General features: G+C 32.9%; 1 protein-coding gene across 2 annotated transcripts; it reads left to right on the forward strand.

Annotated features, from left to right (window-relative positions):
* The first annotated feature begins 653 nt into the window (after nucleotides 1–653).
* LOC130622875 (chromodomain-helicase-DNA-binding protein 1-like) lies at nucleotides 654–27,589 on the forward strand. 2 transcript variants are annotated; one of them, XM_057438328.1, is made up of 32 exons: nucleotides 654–1,056; nucleotides 2,297–2,400; nucleotides 3,555–3,642; nucleotides 4,452–4,508; nucleotides 6,026–6,057; nucleotides 6,863–6,944; nucleotides 7,322–7,381; nucleotides 7,569–7,659; nucleotides 7,829–7,905; nucleotides 8,688–8,787; nucleotides 9,495–9,587; nucleotides 9,938–9,988; nucleotides 10,067–10,112; nucleotides 10,811–10,884; nucleotides 10,982–11,095; nucleotides 11,884–11,998; nucleotides 12,076–12,184; nucleotides 12,270–12,305; nucleotides 12,804–12,856; nucleotides 13,200–13,226; nucleotides 13,410–13,507; nucleotides 13,760–13,846; nucleotides 13,957–14,006; nucleotides 14,194–14,280; nucleotides 14,444–14,502; nucleotides 14,965–15,161; nucleotides 16,290–16,388; nucleotides 16,818–16,876; nucleotides 17,273–17,387; nucleotides 24,809–24,917; nucleotides 25,343–25,464; nucleotides 26,050–27,589. In XM_057438328.1, the coding sequence occupies exons 1-32, from the start codon at nucleotides 841–843 to the stop codon at nucleotides 26,322–26,324; spliced, it is 2,982 nt and encodes a 993-aa protein (XP_057294311.1). In that variant the 5' UTR covers nucleotides 654–840; the 3' UTR covers nucleotides 26,325–27,589. The 2 variants fall into 2 exon arrangements, with proteins under 2 accessions (XP_057294311.1, XP_057294312.1); XM_057438329.1 differs by lacking the exons at nucleotides 654–1,056; nucleotides 2,297–2,400; nucleotides 3,555–3,642 and adding an exon at nucleotides 3,649–4,038.
* Nucleotides 27,590–27,592: the final 3 nt, after the last annotated feature.

The following is a 27,592-nucleotide window of genomic DNA, read 5'->3' on the forward strand; positions in this document are numbered from 1 at the left end:
ATTTTACAATTGCTAACATGATTGCCAATGCTGTAAAGAAAAATAATAGTTTCTGCCTAGTGTCAATGCGAGAAAATTGGTTAGACGACTTATACCTAAATTTTAAGATTATTAAGCACTGCTTAAATGACCCTTTGATAAGATTGTTTTCAGTTTGTTTGTTTGTTTGTTTGTTTATTTGTTCATTTGTTGTTTGTTTTTGAATTATGATCCACATAAAGAAACTTGCTGGGTGTATGACATACTTGCAGCAATGCAATATATACATGAATTTTAAACTTGCTTTTTCATTGCAATTGTTAGTTAATAGTTTGTTTTTCCTCAAATGTGTAATAACACACAAATGTTTATTGTAAAGATTTTATTAACCCTCCAATGTTCATTCTTCATTAGCAAAATAGTAAAATATCCAAAAAATCCTAATAAATGCTAAATAAATAAAAAAGCACAGTTTTTCCAAGATGTTTTAGGATAAACAAACTATTAAGTACACAGAATGACTTCAATATTGTTAATGTTTGTGAAAAAAATTAAAGATGCATTAGCGCTCTTACATTTTTTTAAATCTTTAACTATCCTGGAGGATATGTAATGTTAAAATCATGAATCGTAGCTTTTTTACACTGCGAAAGGTCCTTAATTTGAAATTTGGGCCTGTTTAAGGAAAATAAAGTAAAGATAGGATACTCAATGCAAAATATTATTTCAATAAAGGGTGTTTAGATGTGTATCATAAGGCAGTAGAAATTTATATTTCAGCTGCTGATTCTGGAATTATAACTTTAGCAATATTTTTTAATTCTCAGGTGTTTTCTAGGAACTACACACATTACCAGGACTATGGAGAAAATAAACAATGCTTTAAAATCTTTGTTGAATCCTAATATGAATAGTAATCAGGTGATAGAGAATGATTTATTTAAAGAAGGTCTTGTAAATGTTATTCCAAGAGATTATCAGTTGTTTGGTGTAAACTGGTTGTTATCTTGTTGTGCTCAAAGAGGTAAACATGGAGTTATTTTAGGTGATGAGATGGGCTTGGGCAAGACCCTGCAAGTATGTATGTGTGTTTTCTCAATATCTGAGTGTACTGTTAATATCACAATATCCATGCAATGTTAGCATGCACACTGTATTAATATTCCTGCTTTACTCGAAGATTGCAAACAAAACCCATCTTTGCATTCTTATGATGGATTGGCTTAAGTATATCATAAAAGTTTAAAAATGCAACCCTCGAATCGTCAATTTAAATCCGATTCAAATTTCTATTGCAAGCAGTGTCCTTTGAAAGTATGTGAGATGCAAAGTTCACTAGATATAAACAGATTTGCAGACACTTGCATTTGTTTACATTTTTAAAAGCCATTAGAGTATATATAAACATTAAAAGCAGAAAAAAACTTCTGTATTCTTGAGAGAAAGTGGAAAAAAATCAAGAATATGTGTTGCAAAAACTGGCTTAAAACATAAGAAAAACATGTGCCATTTTAACACTGTTGTAAGCAAGTGTCTGAAAATTTGATCCACTAATGTTCTATCTCTGACATACTTTTCAGCAAAATTTTTAAAAAAATCCCGCAAGAGCCACTATGAATGTTTTGATATACTAAATGATTTTTTTTGTTTAATTTCTGTATAATTAGCTGAAGTTTTGTTTTTTGAGATCTTTAATTTCAAGAAAAAAGGCCATGAATTTTAGAAAGCATCTAAAATTAATGTGTGTTTATAGCTAGCAAAATGGATAAATTTGAAATGTTTATTGTGAACATAGAGTGAGGGAAAAAAAGTTGACCCTTTTCTGAAGACTGCGATTGTAGTTTTTGTTTGCTACTGCACCTAAATTTCCCAGCATCGCTCACAATCTTTTTTTTTGTTTTGTATTAAAAATATTTTATTTTCAAAGTCAAGTTTTTAAATTTATAATCTACAAACTTCCTTTGTTTAAAACAAGGGATGTCTGCACAACACTTGGCGACTTCTTGCATGAATTAAATTGATTGACAGTTGGTCCGAATTAGTCAACCACAATTCGTATTTAAACAATCAAACTGTTTGAATGTAATGTGGCCCCTGTTTTTGCATCATGCATGATTTCAATAGCTATATGAACAACACCTAGCAATTTTCTTAATAATATATGTTTGACTTTTATAGTAACATTGATTTCAATATTCTTGTTATTTGCCCAAGCTTTAGGAGTGCAAGCTTTATCATTGCAAACTTTATTTGATACATCAACAAAAACAAAAAGTTTGACAATATTGACTTATTGAGTGTTTCTTCTACATTTTAGACCATATGTTTTTTGCTTCACACCAAAAATAAATTTCTAAAAGGGCCATATCTGGTCATAGCACCATTATCAGTCATAGATGGATGGAAAAAAGAATTTTCAAGGTAAACAAGCATATTTCAAAAAAGTTAATAATTCAAAGTGCTTAAACCTTTTTTATACTGGATTTTGAGGATCTAGAAGAGCATTTTTAGTGAAAATAATATCTAAGAAGTATTAGTTTTTTATGTCTAACTTGCAGTTAGACTGCTTTTTACATAAAAAAAGAGTTTAAAATCAGCAGACTAACATTAAAATGTTGTCGTAGGGACTTGTGATGAAAAAAAAATTGTAAATTTTTATGGTTTGCAGGTATTGCATTTTTAAGACAGGGGAAAATTTTTGTGAATTTTGAAAAGTACTAACATTAATGTATGAGTGCTTAAAAATTTTGTATATATTAAAATATATAACATTACTGATGAATATATAAGTATGTTGGTCATTAGGTGGTTACCGAGAGGTTTTTTAGCACATATATGGATGCAGATCTGAAGAAAATATTAATCCATCAGAATGACATCAATATAATTTCCTTCCTTACCTCTAACATCTTTTAATGCAATATCCTACAAATGTACCAAAAGTTTAATGGCAATATTGTGTCAATATTACAGATATTTTTGTCTGAATTTTTAAAAAAGGCAAGCTTTTTGCAGACATGACTTCATTTTTGATGCTGAGCCATTTTTTGATACGCAGTCCACATGCCTACCAAAAATAAAAGTTGTAGCATTGCCAATGTGAGAAATTAAAGTATATTAAAAATAAAGAGAATGACCTATCTTAGGTGTGTATGACGTCATTTCTGATCCCTGTGATGTCAACAAATTATTATTTTCACCTGGAATGGATTTATTTTAAAATATCCTGCAACTGTATCAAATTTCATTAATTAAGCATGAGTTCAAAAAAACTAGGTATATATAATAGGGCTAAAACGTTTTAATACTTATTTCAAATTTACATATAAAAAAGTTGTGACATTTCAGTATAAAAAATCGATATAAAGATATATTTTTGTAAAATATTTATAAGTAGGGTTTCAATACCAACAACTACGAAAGGTTCGCGGTTCAAACCCCACACTAGCCCAGCTGATGAGCTGTGATGCGGCGAAACAAGCTTGTCCTGGGATGTGTATATATAAAGTATAAAAAAATTTTTAATGAAAAATTTTAATATTCGTTCTTATGTTATACTGTTTAACTTTTTATAGATTTGCACCCTCCATGTCAGTGCTTAAATACATTGGTAACAAAGAACAAAGGGAAGAGATTCGAAAAACGATTGCATCCAATTATTTGGTATCTATGAACTGCAATTTTGCTTTGATTTGCTTACTTTTTCAGTGGTTAACATTAAAAAATTTATAATAGTAAAAGAAGAGTGTGCATTAAAAGTCAAAAAAGCTTATAATTTACAACAATAAAATAACTCACATTTTACATAGGAGATTATATAAAAGTTAAAGCTTATCTCCTGTGAAAAAACAAATATTTTTATAAATAAGAAGTTCATGGGTGGTTAGATTTAAGCTATATACCAATAAACAAAATCCTTCTGCCATGTAAAGTTTCTTTCTTCGTTTCTTGTAAATGTCTTCTAACATAACTGTATTTATTTATTTCTGTATCTCTATGGGAAGCTATTCTCTAAAGTGGTTTATGTGCAACATTCAGGAAAAGTTTTGTATATTTTAGGTAAGCCTTTCTAAGTCAATATTTTAAATTAATAAAAATTTTCCTTTATGAAAATCAGCTATTAGTGGACAGGACTGTCTTTACATGCAAATGCAACAAAATAAGCTAACTAATGCAACAAAACCCTATAAGTAAGATGTGAGCAGCTACAGGAAGAGTTATACAAAGTCATCTGTGCCTGTGTTATCTGATTTCTGTTTTGTCAGATTTTTTCATTGTAATTTATGTATGATTGATGTAAGAATTATTTAATCAGTAAATAAGATAAAAGATTTATCCGTGCATTCAGCTGTATCATAACTAAAACTTTTATAGTTAGTAGAAGAAATAAATTTTGAGCTGTCTTGCTCCATACATGCATTTAAAATTTCATTACTTACAATATTATATTTATTATGCCTTTTAATGTTTAGAGTTCAAACTGGAAAAATGCAACACCGCCTTTTGATGTGCTGCTTACTTCTTATGAGGTATATATATCATTAATAAAAGACAAACACTTACGTATTCTATGGGAAACATTCTGATCAACACTCTGAACCCTATGACAAAGTTTATTTGGACATTTTGAGGCCTTGCACTACCATTATTTTATATGATCATTTTATTCAATAACCAGACCTATTAAATATTGCAGAAAATTTCTAATATTTCTACACCTTTTCTTTTAAAATCGCTTTACCTCATCTAAATGAGGTACTATGCGAAAAATTTATTTTCTAGAAAATTTGTGTTCTTCTGATATGCGGTCTTTTTCAGGAGAGGCGTGTGATTGCACGCGCACACCTTGGCACACGCCTAAATCGTTTTAGGCGTGTGATTAATTGTTTTCAAAATCAACCTATAAAATCCAATTTGTAGCGTGCAATGGCAGCCTCGAAATAATTTTTGGAGACTTGTCAGACAAAACGTCCGATAGATTTCCACTTTTAGATCTCAGAAATTATTGAATAGTCCTGGTCCTTTTAATCCACGAGTAAGCCTATTCATAGCCAACCTGACCATCCTAGCTAACTCACCGACTCCTGACTTAGTTAAAAGAACTACGTAGACATATATCTCTTTTGCCTGGCCCCTTCGTTGTTGGTAACCAGGTCTTACCAAGAAATCCAGCCATGCGGTTCTTAACTAATGCGGAGGTGAACGCAGACGGAGCACAGATGAAGCCAGTCTGCAAAACTGCACTTACAGGCGGAATAGACATTTTATCATGGATTTAATTGTAGATAATTTCTTTATTTTACAAAACAATTGGAAACCATAACAGGTCCGAATTTAATGGATTTTTTCTTTATGCCTGTAAAAACGAACCCCACGTGCGGTATAATTTTTTTTCTGTAAAAATTTTGTTAAGTTATAGCTGAACTTTCTGAATGAATTTTGAAGTTTATTTAAGCCACGTGGATGATGATTTTTTTTTAATTTGAAAACAAAGCATATTTTTGCCTATTTGCTTGTTATGGCCCGGAAAAAAAACAGTAAATATAAAAATGACAGTATAGTCATGCATAATATTTCGGATATGTAGAAAAGGAAGTTAAGATTGAGAGATTCGCTATACCAGTGTCTACTCGATCATCGTGTTTGGGGCTCACGATTTAAAACGTCCCCTACTTTTCTACTGCAAAATGAATGCGCAACAAAAATAACCTCAGAGCCCATAACGCATGCGTAACATTTTTTGCACATGCGTTTTACATCGCGCCCGTTACTTGATTTACATGTGCGAATCATCGTACACCTACTCAAATGTTCCAGAAAAAGACTGGATATGGCTTTGAGAGTCAGGCCAAAGTGTATTTGAAAGGCCTATATCGAAGGATATGCTGCATTTTTCAAACACTATTATAGTTTGACTGTGTTGTGTTCTTGAACACAATAAATTTTGAAAAAAAACAGCTTTATCGAATTCATAGGCTGAAAACGCAAACCATAAAAGTATTGTTTCAACACTCATTAGCACATAATCCTTTACTTTTGTTTTTAGCTTTGCATGAAAGATGAAAGTTTCATGTGCAAGTAGGTGCTAGTTTTTTTGAAGTTTATTTGCATTCATTGTTTATATATTTCACATAGCATAATCTTTTGGCATGTATTATATTTTGTTAATTTTTTGGGGAAATAATCTTGTTATTGTGAACGCTAAAATTTACTGTTTTCATCATTTTCGGAAAAAGAGGAACAAAAAAAATTTACTGCCCTTGCTACAAGCACCCATTTACGCCACAGGGCGTTAATGTTTTGCTGAAGTTATGCCCATTCTCGCCAAAAATGCACAAAAAGGTATTTTTTTTATAGTTTATGCGTAATTGGCATACATTTAGCTGGATTATGGCTACATAGTTGAATAATCACTCAAAGTAAAAAAAAATTAATTTGAGTATTTTATAATAAGCGAATATAGCCAAAAATATATGCCAAACAATAGACCTACGAAAACTGGAATTTAATGCTAAACACTGGCAAAAATTATTGCTCACATGATTCTTGAGGCATGATTCTTAATTGTCATGTGGCAGACACCATTTTAACAAGTTTTATGACGTTATTGTTGTTGGGCACCTCCCCCCCCCCCCCCCTCTTTTTCTGGTAATACACTAGCCTACCTACTACCTATACCCTCGCACTCACATACCTTGTTTTCTTACTGAATGTGTTGAATTTTTAAAAAAACATCTGTACATTGTTCAATGTCACATATATGTTTTTAGCTAACTATTCCAATTAACTTTTTCTTTTGTGCTTCACATAACATTGTGAGTGATTTTAAATGAGCTTTTGTTATTGCTGTTTTTGCTTACAAATATTGATTTTTTTGTTTTAGATTTAGATGGAATACTTTAGTTGTTGATGAAGCACATCGTTTAAAAAATTCTGAATCATTGATGTATCAAGTTTTACTAAAGGTAGTTTAAAATAATCCCTTTTCTTCTAGTATGATTAATACAATCATTGTTAAAAAAGTAGTGTTAAAAAATCATCAATCCTTGTTTCAAAATAACACCTGAATAATGGTTCCTTAAGAGAAGGTTTTGTTTGGTTTTGAAGATCCTAATAACCTATTTTAAACTAACTGGTTGATTTTTCAGAAAATCTTTAAACCCTATCTCCGTAACGATGAACAACGGTACAACATGTTAATAATTTTTTTTTTCGTATGTCAACATGTCATCAGTGATGTTGTTAATTGTTGTTAATACATAATGTTGTAACTTTCAACTTCGCTAATCAAGTGGATTTTTTCTACTGATCATTTACTTGCAACACTGAACTGTATTTTTAGTTTGACATCAACTTTAAGATCTTATTGACTGGAACACCTGTGCAAAATAACTTAAAAGAAGTATGCAACTTTGTTATGTTGTTTTTTTATTATATTTTGAGAAGATTTACATTAATTCAGAGATTTTTTTTGCAGAGTTTTGCTGCTTGTTTAAAGATTTTTTTCTGAAGAACTAATCTGATGCAAGATTTTTAAACTTGTGTTTCAGTAATGTTTCATTCTTGTTTATCTCTCCTATTTGTTTTAGCTCTTTGCGTTGTTATCATTTTTGTCATCAGACATTTTTAAGCTTGATTATTCAGATGAATTTGTTCGATATTTTTCTTCAGTTGCTCTTGGTTAGTATACATGTATATGCTTTATATCCTAAAAAGAATGTACTTAATTTGACTTTAGCTACTAACTTGAATTTTAATATTTTACATATAAAAGTTTTTAATTTCAACTAAGGTTAAAGTTGAAAATATATGATTGTTCAGAAAATGTTAGTTTTTCTGCAACATTTAGAATCTTCATCATCAAACAAAACAAAAGAATTGCATCGATTGCTTAAACCTTTTCTTCTCAGGAGAACGAAGAATGAAGTAAGAACCACATTGCAAAGGATATCCATACTTGTTTGTATAAAATTCTCAATAAAAAATGATAATCACATATCTATATTATAAACTCATGTCTGTCTGTTGCTCAATTTAAAAGCCAGTGTTTTAATTGACAGCGCCTTTTCAAGTAAGTTTCATCACTTCATACTATCAGGCGGGCAAGGATACAAGAGATAGCGATACATGAATATTTAAAACAGGTGATCCCCTGTGGAATTCTCCATGTGCTAACAACAAGTACAGTAAATTTGACTGGCATAAACTTTCCTTGAATGCACTCTATCTAAAATCTCTAAATTTGATAAGCACCCAGTCACTTAAGGGAAGATTAACCAGCCAGGATAACTTTTTTGTACTTACTTTATTTAAGAATTAGGATAAACATCCAGAAATAACTATTTTTTCTAGCCAGAAATAATAGTACTCACTTTTTTTTGTAATAATAAACTTTTGTGTATTGATATTTAATGTGCGTGGGTTTGAGTATAAACAAACTATTGCCTAACTGCAATCTAAATTGAAAGAACACTCGCTGGTATCGCTTTCTGCTGTTTGGATTTATTAATTTCTTTTTCATAGCAGTGATCCAGTATCTTTTAAATCACTTAAAAATTGCCAAGTAGTAAAACTATCTGATCTTAAAATTTTTTGCAAATATCGCTTTAGTTATAGAAAAGGAATGTCTATCTTACATACCGCAACACAATGTTTATTGTCCAACAAAAACAAATTCTGGATCATTATAGTATGTTTTGTTCCTTTAGGTTGTGTCTGACTTGCCAGAAAAATCAGAAGTTGTTATTAACTGTGGGATGTCTGCCTTACAGAAGAAATTGTATAAAGCTGTTTTAACAAAGGATTTAGGTGAAATATAACCTTAAAATCAGCAAAGTTTAGATGGTGGATAAAAAATAACCCAGAAAATGCCTGTCATCGTCTTATATGACATTTATTACCAAAACCTTTCCAATGATTGAATTCAGGAATTAAAAAAATCTTGAATTGTGATCAGTCTTTACCAGCATGGAATATCAAAATGCTTTTAAAATTTCTAAATCGTGATCTCAAAATGAACATTTTCTAGAAAATGTGCAAGAAAAAAAAGGAAAACAAAGAAAAAAATAATAACAAAAAAATTCACAATAGTTAATTTGCTTCCTGGTCTTTTTTAATTGGCCACCTAGTCACCAATTAGTCGTCAAGGCAACAAGTGTCACATAATATGATAAAAAACACGTAATTTTAACCAAAAAATATCATATTGCAGAAGTTATAACAAAACGTTAAAAAAGGGCATCTATGGGATTACCTGCCTAGACACCGTAATGTGTTTTAATTTGTAAATTTCCAAGTCATTTTAAATTTGGAATCGTTTAGCTATTTTAATGTAAAACAAGATTGGGGAAGTTTAAAATACAGTATTGCAGCATTCAAACATAATAAAATGCATACCAAAAAAAGCTATAAAACTCCTAAAAGAGTCTCTAGCTCCTTGTTTTGCTCTGCTCCTTGGTCTGCATTTTCTATTTTTTTAAATGTTAACTGTGTAATGTAAATGTTTTTTGTACCAGATGCCTTTGCTCAAGACCATGGATACAAAACGAGATTGATGAACATTTTGATGCAATTGCGTAAATGTTGCAATCATCCATATATATTTGCAGGTATGTATTAAAGTAAGTTGTTTAATCACACTGGAAAATTTGTTAGAGGTGTTCAAGTTAAGCATCATTTAGTCATGTGAGTATTAAATTGATTTGCAATTGTATGGAAAGTATAAAGATATGCAAATTTATTTATTAATATTTTTTTTTATGAAAACCCCTTTGTGTGAAAGATTTTATGATGCTTGTGTTTAGTGCCCAAATACATTATTGCTTAAAAAAACACGTGCACAAAAAAATAATATAATGTTAACACCAAATCTAGGTCTGTAAACTTTATTATTTTAGACCAATACTGTGAATCATTCACTGTGATAAGGACATAAAAATGGGAATTTTTATACTTATAGGAACCGAACCTGAACCATTTCAGCTGGGCGAACATCTTATTGATACTAGTGGTGGGTGACACACTCCTATTATTTTTGGTTATATAAATTACTAACAAATTATTTCTTAACAACTGTGTTATATTTTAGGAAAATTGTTTTTACTCGATAGGCTGCTTAAGACATTAAAACAGAGGTACCATTTTGTCACTTTAAGTTTTGTTGCTTAGCTGTATAAGAATTTCATTAAATTAAAATGGATCATGCACCTCAGAGTTCCCTAGTGGTTGATTGTAACATCAACATACTTTTTTGGAAGATAGATATTGATAAATCTGGTTGTTTACTTGTACTCTGTCCTATATTAAGCCTAACTTTTCTTATCAACTATTCTGTGTACACTTTTAATTCGTACTACAATGGGTAGCGAAAAATTAGGCACAATTGCAGTTTTGTGGGCATTTTTTTGAAGTTGGGAAAGAGCATTAACTTGCCAACACTTTGCAGCCTTTCGTGAACTTCTATAGTGCAACTTCACAAGCTAAGCAGCATTCAGATTGCAGTAGTTGCACTTTCTAACATGTTTGAATTAGGAAGTGCCGAAATATTGTAAAAATAAATCATGCTGACGTCAGCAACAATAAGCACATTTTAAGTTTTTGGATTTAACCAAATAACATAAGATCCCAAGTCCTAAGTTCGCTGTAAACATTGACAGGTGGACTTTGACAAGTTTAAATTGTGTAAATCTAATGTAGAAACGGTGGAAATTATTACTTGTCATAACGGAACTCAAAATTTGCAGTCATGTGCCAACATCTTTTCTCACTGATTGTAGATCCCTTTCCCGTTTGCTTGGAATGCTCTTTTCACTTGTTTTTGTTATTTTTTTAGTGGACACAAAGTTCTATTATTTTCACAGATGACTATAATGTTGGATATTGTTCAAGATTATTTGGGATATCGAGGTCTGTTTTGCTCTGAAGTAAACTTGATGTTTTGTGTTGTTTTTTCTTTGAAAAATTGCTACAAAATGTGTATTTATTAAAAGTCAGTTTATTGCAGGGTATACATATGAGCGATTGGATGGATCGATTCGTGGCGAAGAGAGATTTCTTGCTGTTAATAATTTTAACTCGAATGCAGATACTTTCCTCTTTTTACTAAGCACAAGAGCAGGTATATGTTACGTTAAAATTCAGTTATTTTTTGTTTATAAAATGTGCATCATATGATGTGCCTTAATTGATCAAAATCTGAAAAATTTAAGAATTAAAGCCACAAATTTTAGATTATTGGCACTTTTCTCAAGTAAAGGCACGCTAATTTAGGAAAAATTCAACAGTTCCCACATTTTTAATTGGGTGATTGGGTGTTAAAATTCCATATTAGCCTGTTGTCAGATTAATGTTGAATTTTTCTTCGATCAAGGTGTTGTATTAAGTAAAGTAGTATTTTTACAAAACTCTACAAAAATAAAAATCTATTTATTTTAACCTAAATTCCATTGTTCAGTTCAACTTCAGTTGCAACATTCTGTTTTCAGCATGAAAGCTGCTAAGAAGTTCCATAGCACAATGTTTAACTTTTACTAGATTTTAAGCTTGACACTTTATTGTTGTTATATTTTCAAAAAAAAAACGTTATAATTCTGTTACAAAAAGTTTTTTTGGAAGTTTTTGTTAGATTATGCAGCCTTAAGCTTTGGTTACTTAACTTTACAAATTTTCAGCTTGGGCAGTTTCTTAGCTTGCGTAGTTGGAAAACCTTTGGAAAATGTTCCATTATTTAAAATTTTGGTCAAAGCTTGTTGTAGTGGTTTTCAGTTTATAAATGCTATGTGTTTGGTAACATGGTAGATTCTGTGTGCAGCAATTGATAATTACTTTTTGTGCATTTATACTGCACCAGATGCTTATAACCTTTCTTTACCATTATGCAATTATAAAAGAAGTTATTTGTTCCAGGTGGTCAAGGATTAAACTTGATGACAGCTGACACTGTCATATTTCTGGACAGTGATTTTAATCCCCAAAATGATATACAAGCTGCAGCACGTGCTCACAGAATTGGTCAAACAAGGTAATTAATTTTTTCTTGTTGCTTCAATAAGATTTTTAATCCAGTCGTGATTGTTTGTAGTTTTTAAATCATTTTAGGCCTGTTAAGATCATACGATTGGTAGCAAAAAACACTGTGGATGAGATCATTCTCCATCGTGCTAAGAATAAATTATTGCTTACAAATACTGTCATAGAAGGTGGCCAGGTGGGTGTTTCGTTGACAAAAATGTTACTTTTAAACTTGTATGTATTAGATGTTCGATAATGTAGTAAAAAAGCTATTTTTTTAGTTTTCAAACATTGGCATAAAAACAGATGAATTGCAAGTAAGTCGGCAATGGATTGTAAAAATCAAGTGTTTGTTATTTTTGTTTTCTTATCCTCATAATCAATTTTAAAAGGATCAATCTATCTGACCTGACGACCTTTTATTTTTACAAAAAAAACTGAAGGAGTTGCAGTGCGCTCAGTTTGAATTGTGATTCTCATTATTAGTTATACAACCTGTTGCATGTTTTCATTTTTGAAGTACATAGGCAGAGCAATATTATTCTTCACACACGACATCAATATTGTCATATTCTTAATTTCTTAATTTCTTCAAAAAAAATATAAAATTGTCCTAAAATATTTTAATTTTTTTATTAAAAATACCATTATTTTCTCAAAAAAGCTTGAAAATTGTCATCAAATCTCCTTTAATTTGAATCGATAAAAAGAATGGCAATCATGCTGAAACCAGGTCAGGCGAATTTTGAGTTGGAGCAAGGGAATTTGTAAAAAAAACATTTAAAAAAAGAAAATATCATTTTTTTTATTTCTAGTTAAGTGACATCCTGAAATTTGGATTAGAAGATTTATTAAAGACAGACGATGGGTAAATTTATTGTTTATTGCCATAACAGATTTCCAAGAGTAATCAAAATGCTGAATTTAGTAAAAATCATGTGTAAATAAGGGGACACTATAAATTATTTGTGTTGTGAATAATCATGCATTAGCTTTGCTTGACACTGTGTAACTCTCATACCGTAATATTATATATGGTGTAAAAATGTCTGTTATGCAAATAACACCAGTAGTGAAGCATCAAATCACTTGACATTTGGATTAGTTCAGATGCTAAAGGTAGCCTGTTACAATCAGGCTGTATGTATGTTAATATGAGAAATCTAATTTGCAGGAACGCAGTATAGAAAATGTTTTTTTTATTTTTCTAGGTCCTTTGAAGAAATTGATTTTGAAAAGTAAGTACAAAAGCTATAAGAAATTATCACTTTCCCTTTTAATAGTTGATAATAACTTTCTAGATATTATATATGGATATATATAAATATATAATATAGATATTATAAATTGTTAAAATGTCAATGTGCTAATTAATTTGCATGCATAAGATGTCAACATCTGTATAATTTTGTTTCATCTAGAGTATTGGGTAAATCAAGAAATGGTGAATGGGTTGTAAATGATTCTAAAATTGCGAGAAAAAAATTAGAAGGAAATAAAGACAATGAAAAAACTCCAGGTTAGGCTTTGGTTTAGAGTGTAACTTGGTTTAGTGCTTAACTAATATTGTTATTTTTTATGTGCTACCAGTAGTTACCAGTCAATTCAGTATGCATGTGGTTCAGACAGTTCAGCTTGGTTTATATTAATGTCTGAAGAACTATGATGGTGCACAGTTTTTCCATCCCATCCTAAGTTGTGTCAATTCGAGCTGCCTGGTTATTTAGTTGTGTTTATTAGTTCTTCTTGTATGACATTGTAATTCTTTTAGAAAGTATGTATGTTTACGAAGGAGAAGATTATTCCAAAATATGTGCAAGTGATGATGATAAAAGTATATTTGATGAACTCGCTAAAGGTTTATTTTAATTTATTTTTATTATTATTATTTCTTCTTTTATTTGTTTGTTTGTTTGACCATTAAGAGAAGGAGTCATATACATCACATTCTTAATGTTTCTTCCATAGCGGTTTCAACTTCACTGCAAGGCGAAAGAGTGTTGAGAAAAGACCCTAAGGTATTGTTGAATTAAAAAGTGACATCTGATCAATGTAATGTCAAAAGTAGCTTACGTATGGTTTTATAATTTTTCATATACTAAACATCAAAGGTTTCTCATGTCATACTAAAAATAATATTTTGAGTTACAAGTTATTTGTAGTTAGTTTTCGATATTCTTTTTTATTCAATGAATCTTGCTATAGCAAAGTGTGACGCTCTACCTTCCTGACCACGGTAAACGCAAAAGACGTGTGCTAACTGAAGAAGAAAAGCAGCAACTTCGGCTGAAGGTAGTGAAGAAAGTTTTCGTAGATTTTATATTACTACTCTATTTCTTTCAATAAGGCAGATTACCTGGTTAGAAATCTCAGTCTCTTTCTTAAGTACTTTTATTAAAGTTTTGTTTGTGTACAGACTAACATGTACTTGCTCTATTTTATGTCGTTGTTATAGCGAGAAGAAAATAAAGCCAAAAGAATCAAACTTCAAGAAGAACGAAAATTGGATAAAATGTGAGTAACCTGCTCGCTGTCACCCTTTTTGGACTGGAGATATGTTTTTTTATTCCTATAGAAAACGCAGGGCTCTCAAAGTTATTTCTTTAAATCAGTTTTCTTTAAATATAATGGACTTTTAAGTCAAGCACTTTATGTAAAAAGCGGAAATGGAAAATATTTCCTTAAATTTTTTATTCCTAAATTGTCCTAATTTATGTGATTTTTATCAGATAGTTTTCTGTATTTCTAGCTTCTTCCAAAATCCTTTCAGAAGTGTTATTATATACTATCCTTTTTACCTAATTTTTTTTATACCATTCTTAAGTTTATACCACAGACCATCATCCCCGTGTTAGTTTTAATGCCTATTTGTTATTATGAAGCTTTATCTAACTAATATTGAATAATACCTAACATTTCTTTTGGTTTTTACATCACATTTTTCACTACGTTTTTTTTTTCATGTATTTAACATAGTAAGAAGTTATGGCAGTCACACAACTACACATCGTGTAAGATTGATCTTCCAGATGATGACGATGATAGTGTTTCATCTTGTGAGGATGAGGAAGAAGAGGAGGGGGAAGATTACGGTCAACTGCATTATGTTGTTGGAGATGTAACAAGACCGCAGCAATTAGGATTGAAAGATGCTATTGTAGTTCACTGCGTCGGTAGGACAAATTGTTCTAAATTTTGCGACATAACATCCCTTGGGGGATTTTGCGAACATAGAAAAGTGCTGAAAAAAATGTGTACACATACTCATAAAACTTTTACACCTTATCATCTTTAAGAACATTTGATGAGCTACTTTAATGGGATTAATTTTCGCGGGGATTAAGTTTCTCGCATTTCGCGGATTTGGGTACGCGAAAATATGTCCCTTCGAAAATTTTTGAATCAGGCCATCCGCGAAAATTTGTCCCTGCGAAAATTTTAAATTTTAATTTTTCTTTGTTTTCAAAGTCCCTGAGGCTTTCTTTTTTGTAGGCCTAATTTTTCAACCGAGTATTGAAGATGATAAGAGAAAAAAAGGTTTCGAATCAGTTGACCCCTTTCAAGGATATTGATCCTTTGCTCCCAGCTTCTAATGCAGATGATCAACCGAATTTGAGTTCTCTTTCCAGCCTCACGGATGAACAATTGAAAGTTCCTTACATCCCCCCACGAAGTGAAATAGTAGTAGCGGATGAAGAATCAGCTTTTTTGAATTCATTCGTTTCGTTTTTTATCTAGTTGTGGTTATTCTACCCATAGTTGGTATGTTCTACCTGACGTTATAGTTGTGTGGAAAGAGCTTAGAACTAAAATGCAAAACTACATTTTGTCTCGGTCGGTGTAGAAATGAAAGGTGTAACAAGGGTCGATGAGACAGTGCCATTCGGCCCCGAACCCATTTGACAACTTATTTTTTCAAAAATTGCTATTATGACCTCATCCGCGAAATTAAGTTCCCGCGAAAAATTAAAACATCCCTCATCCGCAAAAATAAGTCCCCGCGAAATGCTAACATTTCGCGGAAGAGCACAACCGCGAAATTTAATCCCCGCGAAGATTTATCCTATTAAAGTAGTTTGCGAAGTTTTGTTATTAGCTCTACTTTTGTTATTTTTTCTCAGTGTGATGTATACGGAGGCGATATCTTCTACAATTCTAACTCTTCAGCTAACATCAGTAGCCATCCCAGCATGCTGCACGATTTTTACTTAATTAACCAGACGTGTAGATAAGTTTGAAATTTTTTTTAGTAAGGTAAAGTTTGTTTTTACTGAGCCCTGCTGTTTTTTTTTTTGTTGAAGATGATTCAGGTTATTGGGGAAGTGGTGGCTTATTCACAGCTATTAATAATCGTTCAAACACACCTGGAAAACAATACGAACTTGCAGCAAAAGTAAAAGGTGAAAATATTAACTATATTCGGCCCCTTCCAACTTTTTTAAAATAACTTTTGAAGCATAACGTTCTACGGGTTTAAATTTGGTGACTTTTAATTATTTTTAAGTTGGTCTAGAAATTTGGGTATAACGTCACGGTTGTTGTCATTGTAACTCTTGGTTGACCGGTGGTCAGAAAGACAATAAGACAAAAGTTTTTTCTTCAAATATTCATGTTAACAGTTCCTAATTCATATTTTTAGCCTTCTCTTGCTTTTTTCAAGTATTTTTACACATCTAAAACTGTTTTTCTTATGCCAGAGTTTATGTTCAACCGTTTTAGCTCTTTTTTAGGTTCTGGGATTTTTTATGATGCCATCTTAGACTGAGTGACTGAGTGTTATGTGGCAATTTTTGTAGTTGTTGTTTTATGCATACCTATATTTCGTTTAGATCTTTCACTAGGAGATGTGCACCTTGTAAAAATGGTAGATGACCAACCATGTGTTTACGTATGTTTCAAAAATTTTTGTTACTTTTAACCACTGTGTTGATGGTAGAAAATCCGAAAGCAAAGATTTAATAACTTTGTCTCAACTTATAACCTCCTTATTCATGTGTTTTTTGTTTGTTTTTTTGCAAAAGAAACACGTACACAATAAAGCTAAGTATACACTGGACTCCATAAGCGATAAGTGTCAGGTTGTTTTCGCCAACTAGCCTATTAATGTGTTTAATTTTAGTTTAAATAATGGTTTGGTATAATTACACGTGAGCTAAACTTATATACAAAAATAAGTACTAACACTGTAGGCTAAGCAACCTTAAGACTGCAAGAAGATTCCTTAGGCGTGTGTTAAAGCTATAAGACTTTTTGTAGGCTACGAAATTTTTCTTCTTTGTTCCAGGTTGCCTTAGTTGTTGTGCATACACGAAATAAAAAAAATCAACTTTCTCCCTTGTTGATGAATCACCTCAACGAAGGGTTGGAGAAGATTTATCATGTAGCGAAAGAAACTGGAGGTAGCTTGGTTATTTTTTCTCGTTTCACCAGGTTTTCGGTTAAGCTTTTTTATTATGCGCAAATTTTATAGTTACAACTTTATATTCTTTCAATCTTGAGAAATAAATGTTTATAACTTGTAAAACTTTTTCAGCGATGCGGGCTTGAAAAAATATAACAATTTACAAATACGAAATATACTTTATATTTTCCATATAATAAAAAAGCTAACTACAAGACTATTTTACAACTGTTGCGTGCGTATGTGAGTGCGTCGAAAAAAGGCGGTTGCTTGTGTTCTCCACGTTTATAAAAAATAGTTCGCAAGCTAGTTCGATTTCTCGGTTAGACTGCGTTTTCATTATACATCGTGTAATATACGTGCGTGCAGATATTGTGCGTGTGCTTTGTTACAAGTTGTAATTCCTATGTGTATGACCATTCTTAGTTATGTTAGGTATCTTTCTAGTAATGTGCATCATTTTAGTTTCTTCTTTAAAGACATTTTACAACATATATATTCGTATCTAAAAAGAGGAAACAGTTGTTCTTTGTTGTCAACAAGTTGAAACTCTTGAAGAAACTCGTGATCACGACATTTTACGTTATGTGACTGCAGAAAGCGACTCATTCCAATGACGTAAGCTGTACTCCACCGTGTTACGCCTTTGTGGCAGTCCCAGTGAAGCTTGTATACTGGAGAGGTCGTTGTGAAAATCTAGTAAAAAAAACAAAATTTGAAACACTTGAGCAGTTAAATAATTCAAAACATACTTTTTATGTGCACATTTTTGCATTAAGCTTTCTTTGAGACTTAGGCAACCGAGTTTAGGTATTTTCATCTTACCTCTGCTTGTGGAACTGGTTTTTCATCATCGAGACTTTTGATAATTTTTTTCAAATATTTGATGAGACCAATTCGAACGTCTGTTGTCTGTTCTTGTTTATTATTATCTGTTAAAATTTTTATTAAGACATTCTGATAAAATGTGGAATTAGTTCCGTTTAGCGGTATCCTATCCATAAAATCTCGCCAACTTTTTGTTTTGTTTTTGCGTTGTTGGGAAATCGCGTTGAATTGTGACGAAGCTGTCAGTATTTTCTTTGTGGCTTCAGTCGTGCGAAATTTAGTTTGCGCGGGAAAACTTTTGATTGGTGTGGTATAATACTCCGTATCTTCTGATTGGCGTTTCACCTTCGGTTTTTTCGTTGTGATTGCTATTCTTTGCGTAGCTACTACACTCTTTGTGATTACCGTATTTTTGACTGCTTCAAAATCAGTTGAATGTGTGTTAGTTTCATTTTTAAAAGGAATACTATCATTAGATTTTCTGACATCAGTCATTGATGCCATTGTTGTATTAGCCGTTGTCATAGGCTGCATGTGAATTGTTTGAATGTTTTGATTGGTAGAATTCATTTGATTTATTGGTATCGTATTTTTTAAATCTCCCCAAGTTTTTGTTCCGTTTTTGCGTTGTTTGGTAATTGCGTTGAATGGTGGGAAAGCTGTCAGTATTTTCTTTGTGACTTTCGTCTTTCTTTTGATTGGTGTGGTATAGTACTCCGTATCTTCTGATTGGCGTTTCACCTTCGGTTTTTTCGTTGTCATTGCTATTCTTTGCGTAGCTACTACACTCTTTGTCGTTACGGTTTTTTTGACTGCTTCAAAGTCAGTTGAATGTGTGTCAGTTTTATTTTTAAGAACGTCCATCGTGATTGGTTGCGTGTGAATCGGAGCGGTTTTATGGGTTGTTGATTCTGTTGTTGTCGTAGCATCGCTTGCGTCAGTTGTAACTGTGTCGAAGAATTCCTCCAAATCTGATGGTAAACTGTAAATGCTATGGAGTTTCGTTGTGGATTTACTCGTGAATGTCGTACTTGAGTCTGTTGTATATATCTTACTTGCTCCACTACGATCTGTAGTTTTTAAGGTCTTCAAAATGGTAGTCGGTGTAGCGACTAAATTAATTGCAGGTTTTGGTTTGTTGGTGTGTTTACTGTTGTCTTCCGTTGTTTGTTTTTTACTTGCGTTTAAAACCTGCGTAGTGTTAATTTTTGATTGGTTTGTTTGCAAGGTAGTAATTGGTGTTTGCGTTACTTGCGGTTGTGTGATTGGTGGTTTACGTGTTGGTGTCATGCCTGCATTTCCTGGTCTTGTTTCTTCGTGATCAGTAAAATCTGAGCTGTCTGTCGTCCACTGCCATAGCGATGAATTCAATGGGATCATTGCAACGCTTGAAAGAGTTGCTTTTAGGGTTGGATGTGGATTTGTGGGCGTATTTGAATAATGGCGGGTTTTATGGGCGTTAGAGGCCGGATTAGGTTTTCCATGTGATTTATTAGTAAATTTTTGAATGTTGGTTTCTGGTGTAACTGTCGTATTCTTTTGTACTCCCAGGGTTTCTGTGAGTAAATCTAATAGTAAGTCGTTGTTGTCAACTATACTAGAAGTGACGGTTGTGCGTAATTTAGCTTCTGGTGTACGTGTTTCTGTATTGTTATTTGATGTGCCAACATCACCGAATGAATTTAGTTGTGAGCTTTTATTGTTTGATGTGCCCACATCACCAAAATTTTGCTTTCCCTTACTGTTTGATGACTTTTCATCTCCAAAATCACTTGTGCTATTTACAATTGTCTTTGACTCGTTTTTATCAAGGTAACCAGAGGTTATCGAGTCAATCAAGTCGTTTATTTCAGCAGTCGTGTTTAACATGGATTCCTGCGTGTTGTTGATAGCATTTGTTGTTTGTGTCGTGTTCAACGTTCCGTTTAGTCCTTCTTGTCTTTGATTTGTTTCTAATATTTTCGATGTTTCGGTACCACGGGATGTTGTCGAATGTGTCGTGTGTACTGACGCGTCGGTGATGTTCGGCTTTGCTGTGATGTTTATTCTGTCTTCTGTGACTGCAATTTTAATTTTGACGGGAGAGGTTTTATGTTTTTTGTGGGAAAGAGTTGTGTTGACGTGTTTGGTGTTGTTTATCGCCGTTTTCGTGGAAGCCGTATCGGTTCTATTTATCCCTGTTGCCGTGGCAACCGTTCTGTTTACTTCATTTAGTGTGGTTTGGAGCACTTCAGTTGTTTGTGTGGTTTCATTTCGAGTTTCGACAGTTATTAAAACGCTATGAGCTGTTGTCGGAGCAGACACTGTTTGGTTGACGCTGCGTGACACATCGGTGACATTTTGGACATGTGTATTAATATTGAGAGAATTTTTATCGAGTGATTGAGTTGAGTTTTTGGTCTCTGGTAATTGGATTGTATTTTTGTGGAATTGTTTAATGCTACTTGTTATTTCCTTGCTTTTATTCAATTCTGCGTTTGTTTTTTTTGTTACAGGCGTTTCTGTATTATTTATAACGCGGGACAAACCATCCGTGGTATTTAACATAATTTTATCTGTTGCGTTCCATAATTTAGCGGTGGTTACATTGCGCGGTGTATTTGTGACATTTGGCGTTATTTGATTGCTTGTTTCTTCAGGTGTGACTATTACTTTAACATGAACTGAAGGTCTGGTTACATTGTGTAGTTTAGTTTTATTAGCAAATATGTTTGGAGTAGTGGTATTATACATCTGCGTGAAATTTGTCATGATGGTACTGCCAGATGATGTATACGTAACGCGTGGTATCTCTGTGGTGTTTAATCTCTGTGTGTCGTTCACTCGTTTAGTAAAGTTTTGAGTTTTCAACGCGCTTGGTTTGAATGGACTCATTGTGGAATTGTATGGCGATGAATTATTTGTGACATGTGTCGTACTTAAATTCGTAATGATATTCTGCATGACGTTCCATTTTGTGGACACGCCCTGTGTGGCGTTTATCAATTGTGTCTTCTGTGTTGAACCTGCATGTGAGATGTTGTTGACACTTTTTTCCATACTTGTGGAATTCGAAGTGAATTTTTTAGACAGTGCTTCTGTCTCGTTTTGATTATCTGGTGTAAGAAATACTTTAACATGAACAGGATCTTTAACTTTTTTCAGGGTGCTGTTGAACTGCGAGACGGTTGTGTTTAAATCCCGCGTTTTTGACGTGTTATTTATCGGTGTTTCGATAAATGTATTGTTATAATGATGTACTTTGGGGGTGGCATTAACGCGTGGTGCTGTCGTTACTATGGATGTATTACTAATGTGTGGTAAATCGGAGACATTTTTAATTTGATGTTCCGTTGTATTAAAATGCGAAACGTTCGTTACATCACTTTTATCCAATATTTCTGTTATGTTGTTTCGATTTAAGCGCAAAGTCTCTGAGGCGTTTCCATTGGAATAATCCGTAGTATTCTTGTCACGAGATGCATCTGTAACATTTCCGTGGCTTGAAATATCCGTGACATTACCTTTGAGTACGGTTTCGTTTTTGATAAATTGATGTGGTTGCGTGGTATTCGATACTTGTGTGGTATTTAATGTTTGCGTGACATTTATTGTTTGTGTGGAACTTATTTGTCTGATAATAGGCACTTCTGTGGTACGCTTTAAAGTCATATTTTTCATTTGTGCAGTGAGTGTGGTATTTAATGCTTGTGTAACGTTTAGTCTTTGCGTGTGTTTTATAGTCCGTTCGATAATGGGTACTTTTGCAGTACGCACGCTTTCATTGCTTGTATCCTGCGTGGTATTCACACTCTGATTGGTATTTAATTTGGTATTTGGTTTCGACGTTATGTTCGTACTTTGTACTTTGATTATCTTTTGCGTGGTATTTAATTCTTGAGTGGTATTCCATGTCTGCGTAATTACTTTTTTATGAGTGTCACTTCTCGATAGCGTGGATGATGCTGCGGTATATTGAAGTATTGAATTATTGGCTGTGCTAGTACTTGGTGTAGACTGTAATGAAGTGTTTGCGTATCTTTTCGACATAGTAAAATTGTCAGTAAGGCTTTTATTCCACATTGGAAAAATATCTTTGGAGCTTGTTGGTAGATTTTCTGTGGCTTGCAATTGAGATTTGCTAAATTTAGTGTTCCCATTGTGTCTATAAGTCGATCCTGGTAATTTTGTCTTTTTGTAAGTGCCCACAGTTTTTGGAATTAAGTTTGCAGACGGGGTCGCATATGCATCCGCGAAAATATCCGAAGTTGCTATTGGGCTAATATTTTTCTTCTTTGTGCTATGAGGGAATGTACGGCCGTAGATTTCCTTCTCCAAAATCGCCAGTGTTTTCAAATACGACGGTTGTGTTGTGCTGTACAATTTAGTTTTCGTATGTTTTTTGGTTGTGAATGATTTTTGCTTTGTCATGTGACCATGCATGCTATTGTGCGAGTGTGGATGTGTATGTTTATGTTTCCGATGTTTTGTTCTTGTGTCTGTGTGTTTTGATTTCATATCTCGTGTGACCCTGGTCAATGTTGTCGGAAGTTTAACGCCGCTCGACTCTGTATCTTTCGTCTCGTTTAAATATTTCTCAACGCTATGGATGAACTTTTTTTCAATGTCAGTACGGTTTGCTTTGAATGCGTTACCTTTTTCGATGTGGTCAAGCAACATGAGGTAGTATTGAAATATTCTCGGCGGCACATGGCGCCGCTGCATTTTAACTGACGGTTTTTTATCTGGTACGCTTCTCTTTCGGCGTAGAGATTCTTTTAAACGACCTAAATACAGAAAACACCACCTCATCTTTACAGACCAGCAGATTGGAGAAGTTTGTAATATCTGCGTTTCGTATAACATAACGTTGTGGAGAATGTACCAATCAATGATATTTTTTTTTTAAATTTATTGACAGCTATCTTAATACTCACAGTTGTTAGGGGACTCATGAAAAGTTGACAATGTGTCAAAAAGTTAAGATATTAATCATAATAAAGGTTTACCATCCTAACCTCTTCTTCCCTGCAACGTGTTATACTGGACATCACGGATGCTTTCTAACTTTCCGATTTGTCTTAAATGGCTAAGCTAGCCAGTTAAATGGTTCTTTCTTATTTGAGAATTGTTAAAATTTTATTCTCAAAGTAATTAAAATACAAAAAAAGTTTAGTATACCTCCTTCACCAATGTTGCGAAGAATCCAATTCGTTTGTGATTGGACACGCCCAGTATCTGCCAACTTGCTTGACTCAAGGTAATATTTTACGGTGAACATCATAAAACACAATGCGATCAATCCCCATGCAACCCACCACAAGAAATGCAAAGGTTTCGTTGCAATTGGAGAGCTTGTTTCTTTGGCATTTAATTTTTCCATTTTATACAAAGTTTATGTAACTGAATCTGAAGATTTGTATCACAAAGATTAACCTACATGTCTTGAAACCATCTAATATCTCTTTTTTGTTTTTCTTTAGTCTCGCTCTGCTGAAAAATGTTTTTACTCACACCTTTTTTGCTTCGGAAAAAAAATCTTTGTTATTCCACTAAATCTGTTACGAATCAAATGAGCAATACACTTCATTTCAAATGACGCTCTGTTACTTGCGGTACCATGTTGAATAAATTAATAACTTAGTTCGATTAATTTCTTGTCAGCTTCCATACAATCTGAACGCGCTCGTATTTTGCATTCAATATGATTTAACGCTTCGTCCCGAGGCTCTTTTATTATTTATACAGAAGTTTATACTTTATGTATGGTATTGCAAGTGAGCAGAGCCCTGATGATAATGAGAGGATTGGTGCTGAAGGTGGTATATGTAACCACATCACGCTGTGTTGATTTAAGTTTTCACTAGGCTGGACTGGTGGTTGTATTGAACTCCGCACTTTGTGTTAAATCAATTCGAACATGTTTATAACAAGTTTTTTCAATGTAAAATGATGGGAAATAAAAAAATATTTATTTCCAAATCGTCGTGAGAATATTGTCGCATGTTTATGAGCACGGCTTATATAATAGTTTCATAATATTTTCTCTAGTATATGTGGGCCTTAAACCATCCGAATGTTTCTGGAAAAATTAATTCTGCTGAAAAAACATGACAAACTTCCTAGACAGTTATGTTGCGCCATATTTTCTTTATTGACGAAATTCCAGTGAAAAGAACATCCAAAAAGAAATTAAACTTCTAAAATGCAAAACTAGGATATAACATATTCTGCACCTTGATTGACCTTTTTGATTCATCTACTAAATCTTTCGCAAAAATTAGTTCGCCTGTACAGATATAATAACTGAATATTTCCCATCTTATGCTGCTGACTCCCGACTTTGACTTGTTTCCTCGGGTATATTCAATTTATTCTGTTTAGGAAAATCTATGTTATAAATTTAAGGTATGGTAACCCTCCTTGACCCCTGGCCCTCCACGGTTAGGGACGGCGTCATGCTTCTTCAACTGTTGGTTGAAAAACTCAGACAACATTTACGTATGAGCATTTTTGCCGGAAAATAATAAGGATTATTTACTGGTTCATAAAACCATTATTGTTTGATATTTTTTAGTTTAATTAATATAATGCTACGATATTTCTTTTTAGCGAGCATCCACTTCCCTCGCATCGGCTACAACACACCAAATTTTAACTGGTATGGTACAGAAAAGTTGATCAAGAAATCCCTCGCACAGAGAAAGATACGCACGTTCGTGTATCCTTTTCAATATGCTAACTCACTCCACGTATGCTTTTACGAATTTGCACTCCTATACATGGCGGCCAGCGACCTGCAAAAAACCTGGAAAAGTTAGGGAATTTCAAATTTTTGTATTTTTGTTGTCAACTGAGCAACGTGTTAATTGAAAAGTGCATTGGATGGGATATAAATAAGGAATTTTTGCAAAGGGTAGTCAAGAACTTTGATTTAGGTCAGGAAAAATAAAAATAATAGTTGACTGGTCGGCTATTACCGCCTATTATGAAAGCTATCTCCCAGTTAGTAGTATTCGAGGTAAATCGTGACGTGAATCTTGTGATTTCAAATTCACATCAATTAAACTCGACTGGATGTTAGTATTAATACATAAATACAGGACCTAAAAGAAATATTTATTTCGTTAACTATATGTCATTAAGATATTACTTTAAACGACACAAGTCAACTGTCTTGCAGACACCACCAAATGCGACGAATCAAGCGACGACCTCTAAGCAAGGAGACGATGATGCAATAAAAGCTAATGAATCTGGTGTTGCAGGTTAGAATGCGTTTGTGGAGTTATTTTTTGGTGACCTATGAATTGGGGTCGGTACGCCACAGCTTTTCTCTGGATCTGCTCATGAGTTTTTTCTGATTTTTTGCACAAAGTTACTTATCAATAAAAGCTAAAAAGTAAGCTTTTAAGATATTTGAAAAAAATTTCACTTCATTCCGTATGCAGGAAAAATCTGGTTGCTAGGCAACGAACCTGAAACGACCCAAAATTAGCTAAAAAAAGGGTTTCTCCACATCCTTATCTACTTTTGTCACAGCTCATCTCCAGATCCGTTCATCAGAATTCGATATTTTACACTAAGTTACTTATCAATAAATGCTAGAATGTGATCATTTAGGATTTTCAAAAAAAAAGAAACATTTTGGCGCAAACAGGCCTTAACTACCTCAAATTTGAAATAAGGTTTCGTGTTTGTCTAAAAATTTTATTGTTTTATTGTTTATGCACATGCTTGATATTTGCGTTTGACCAATGAGATGTAAACTTGTTTTTTTGTTTGTTTGTTTGTTTGTTTGTTTGTTTGTTTTTTTGTTTGCTACTTGAAAAATAACATTCGTTTTTGTTTAGATTCGTTGCCCGATATGTTTTTGAATTATCAAGTTTGTTTTCACGGTCTCGATGATCCGGTAGAGGAAAAGCGTTTATCTCGTTATGTCATTGCATACGATGGTGACATTGATCGTTACTTGACGTCCGACACGACACATATAGTATGCACGTCAGATTCAAAAAAGACGTTAGCAAACGTAGACAGTAAAATAAAACTGGTTACAAAAAACTGGATTGATGATTGTGTAAAGTTTGGTTACATTGTGGACGAAGAAAAATATTCTGTAACGTGAGCTGTGAAGATTTATGGCTTGTAACGAAAGATCTCGAGGGAACTGTTCAAGCTAGGAGGATGAAAATAGGTTTAGGAAATGCAACATTTTTTAACTTTCTGGAAGGTTAAAAATAAATAGAGAAGTGTACCATGCACGAGTACATGAGCATGCGCACCCTGTTTATTTTGATTACACAAGATTCAAAAGTAAACTTGACCAAGTAAGACTAAAAGTTTATAGACGAATCAAAGTTCTGGCAATTGACATGGCTTCTCAATGAAAAGTTGAAATCCAGTTTTTGCGGGAAAGAATTCTTCGGACATTTTTTTAGCAAGAAATGCAGTGAGTACGTTGCATGTATTATTGTACATTTTATACATTTGTCTTTTTAAATAAATAAATAAATAATTCAGCAAATAATAACTAATGCAAATTATTTGTGCAAATGTCGGAAAAATTTGTACTTTTGTGAAATGATTGCTTGAAACAAGGTAGTGTGAGTTTTTAAGTTCGAAAAACAAATCTTTTCGAACAAAAAATTTTTTGTGAAAACATCGAGGAGAATTTAAATGAGAGCTGGGGTTTCTTGATTTTCACCCTGGTTTTAAAAACTAGGCTATTTCTGCTGTTTTTTTAAGTAGTACTAAATAAAGAAGGGTTAATTTTAGCGAAATATTAAAGTGTTTCATAAAATTAGAGAAAAAGACACGGCTAACAAGTAAATGCGAACAAGAACAACAAGAGATTTTTCTACTTAGAAAATGTGACATAACTAAGTTGGACTTCACACGAGAATTGTTTTATAATTACATTACAGTTGGTAAAGCTTATCAGAACGTCGAATTTAGCTACCATTTATTCACGATCTTTTTGTAATTTTTCTCCCATGGAGTCTCCTCTCGTATAAAATCAATAGCCAACAAACACACGATTGAAATAACAAAGTGGATTGGTGGTAAAACGGCCATAGCTCCAACCCACCATAATCCAACTGCTGATGCTAAAAATGTAATAGGTTGAAACAACACAACACATATGAATATCTTTGGCCAGTTTCTGTGTTTGCTGTCGCGTTGACTCTTGTAAAGCTTCGCTCCCATCATATCCATGAGAAAGGGAGACAGAACGATCATCCATACTGAGACGATTGCACCAATCACATACAGAATACACAATGTGATCTGCCAATCATCTCCCAGGTAAATATCTTTCGCCATGTTGTAAAAAGCTTGAAAATTTTAAGTTTCGTTCAGGTTATCCTGTATGATATCTCAAGACTAAAAGAT

The sequence above is a fragment of the Hydractinia symbiolongicarpus genome, chromosome 13 (genome assembly GCF_029227915.1).
Source record: "Hydractinia symbiolongicarpus strain clone_291-10 chromosome 13, HSymV2.1, whole genome shotgun sequence".
NCBI lineage: Eukaryota > Metazoa > Cnidaria > Hydrozoa > Anthoathecata > Hydractiniidae > Hydractinia > Hydractinia symbiolongicarpus.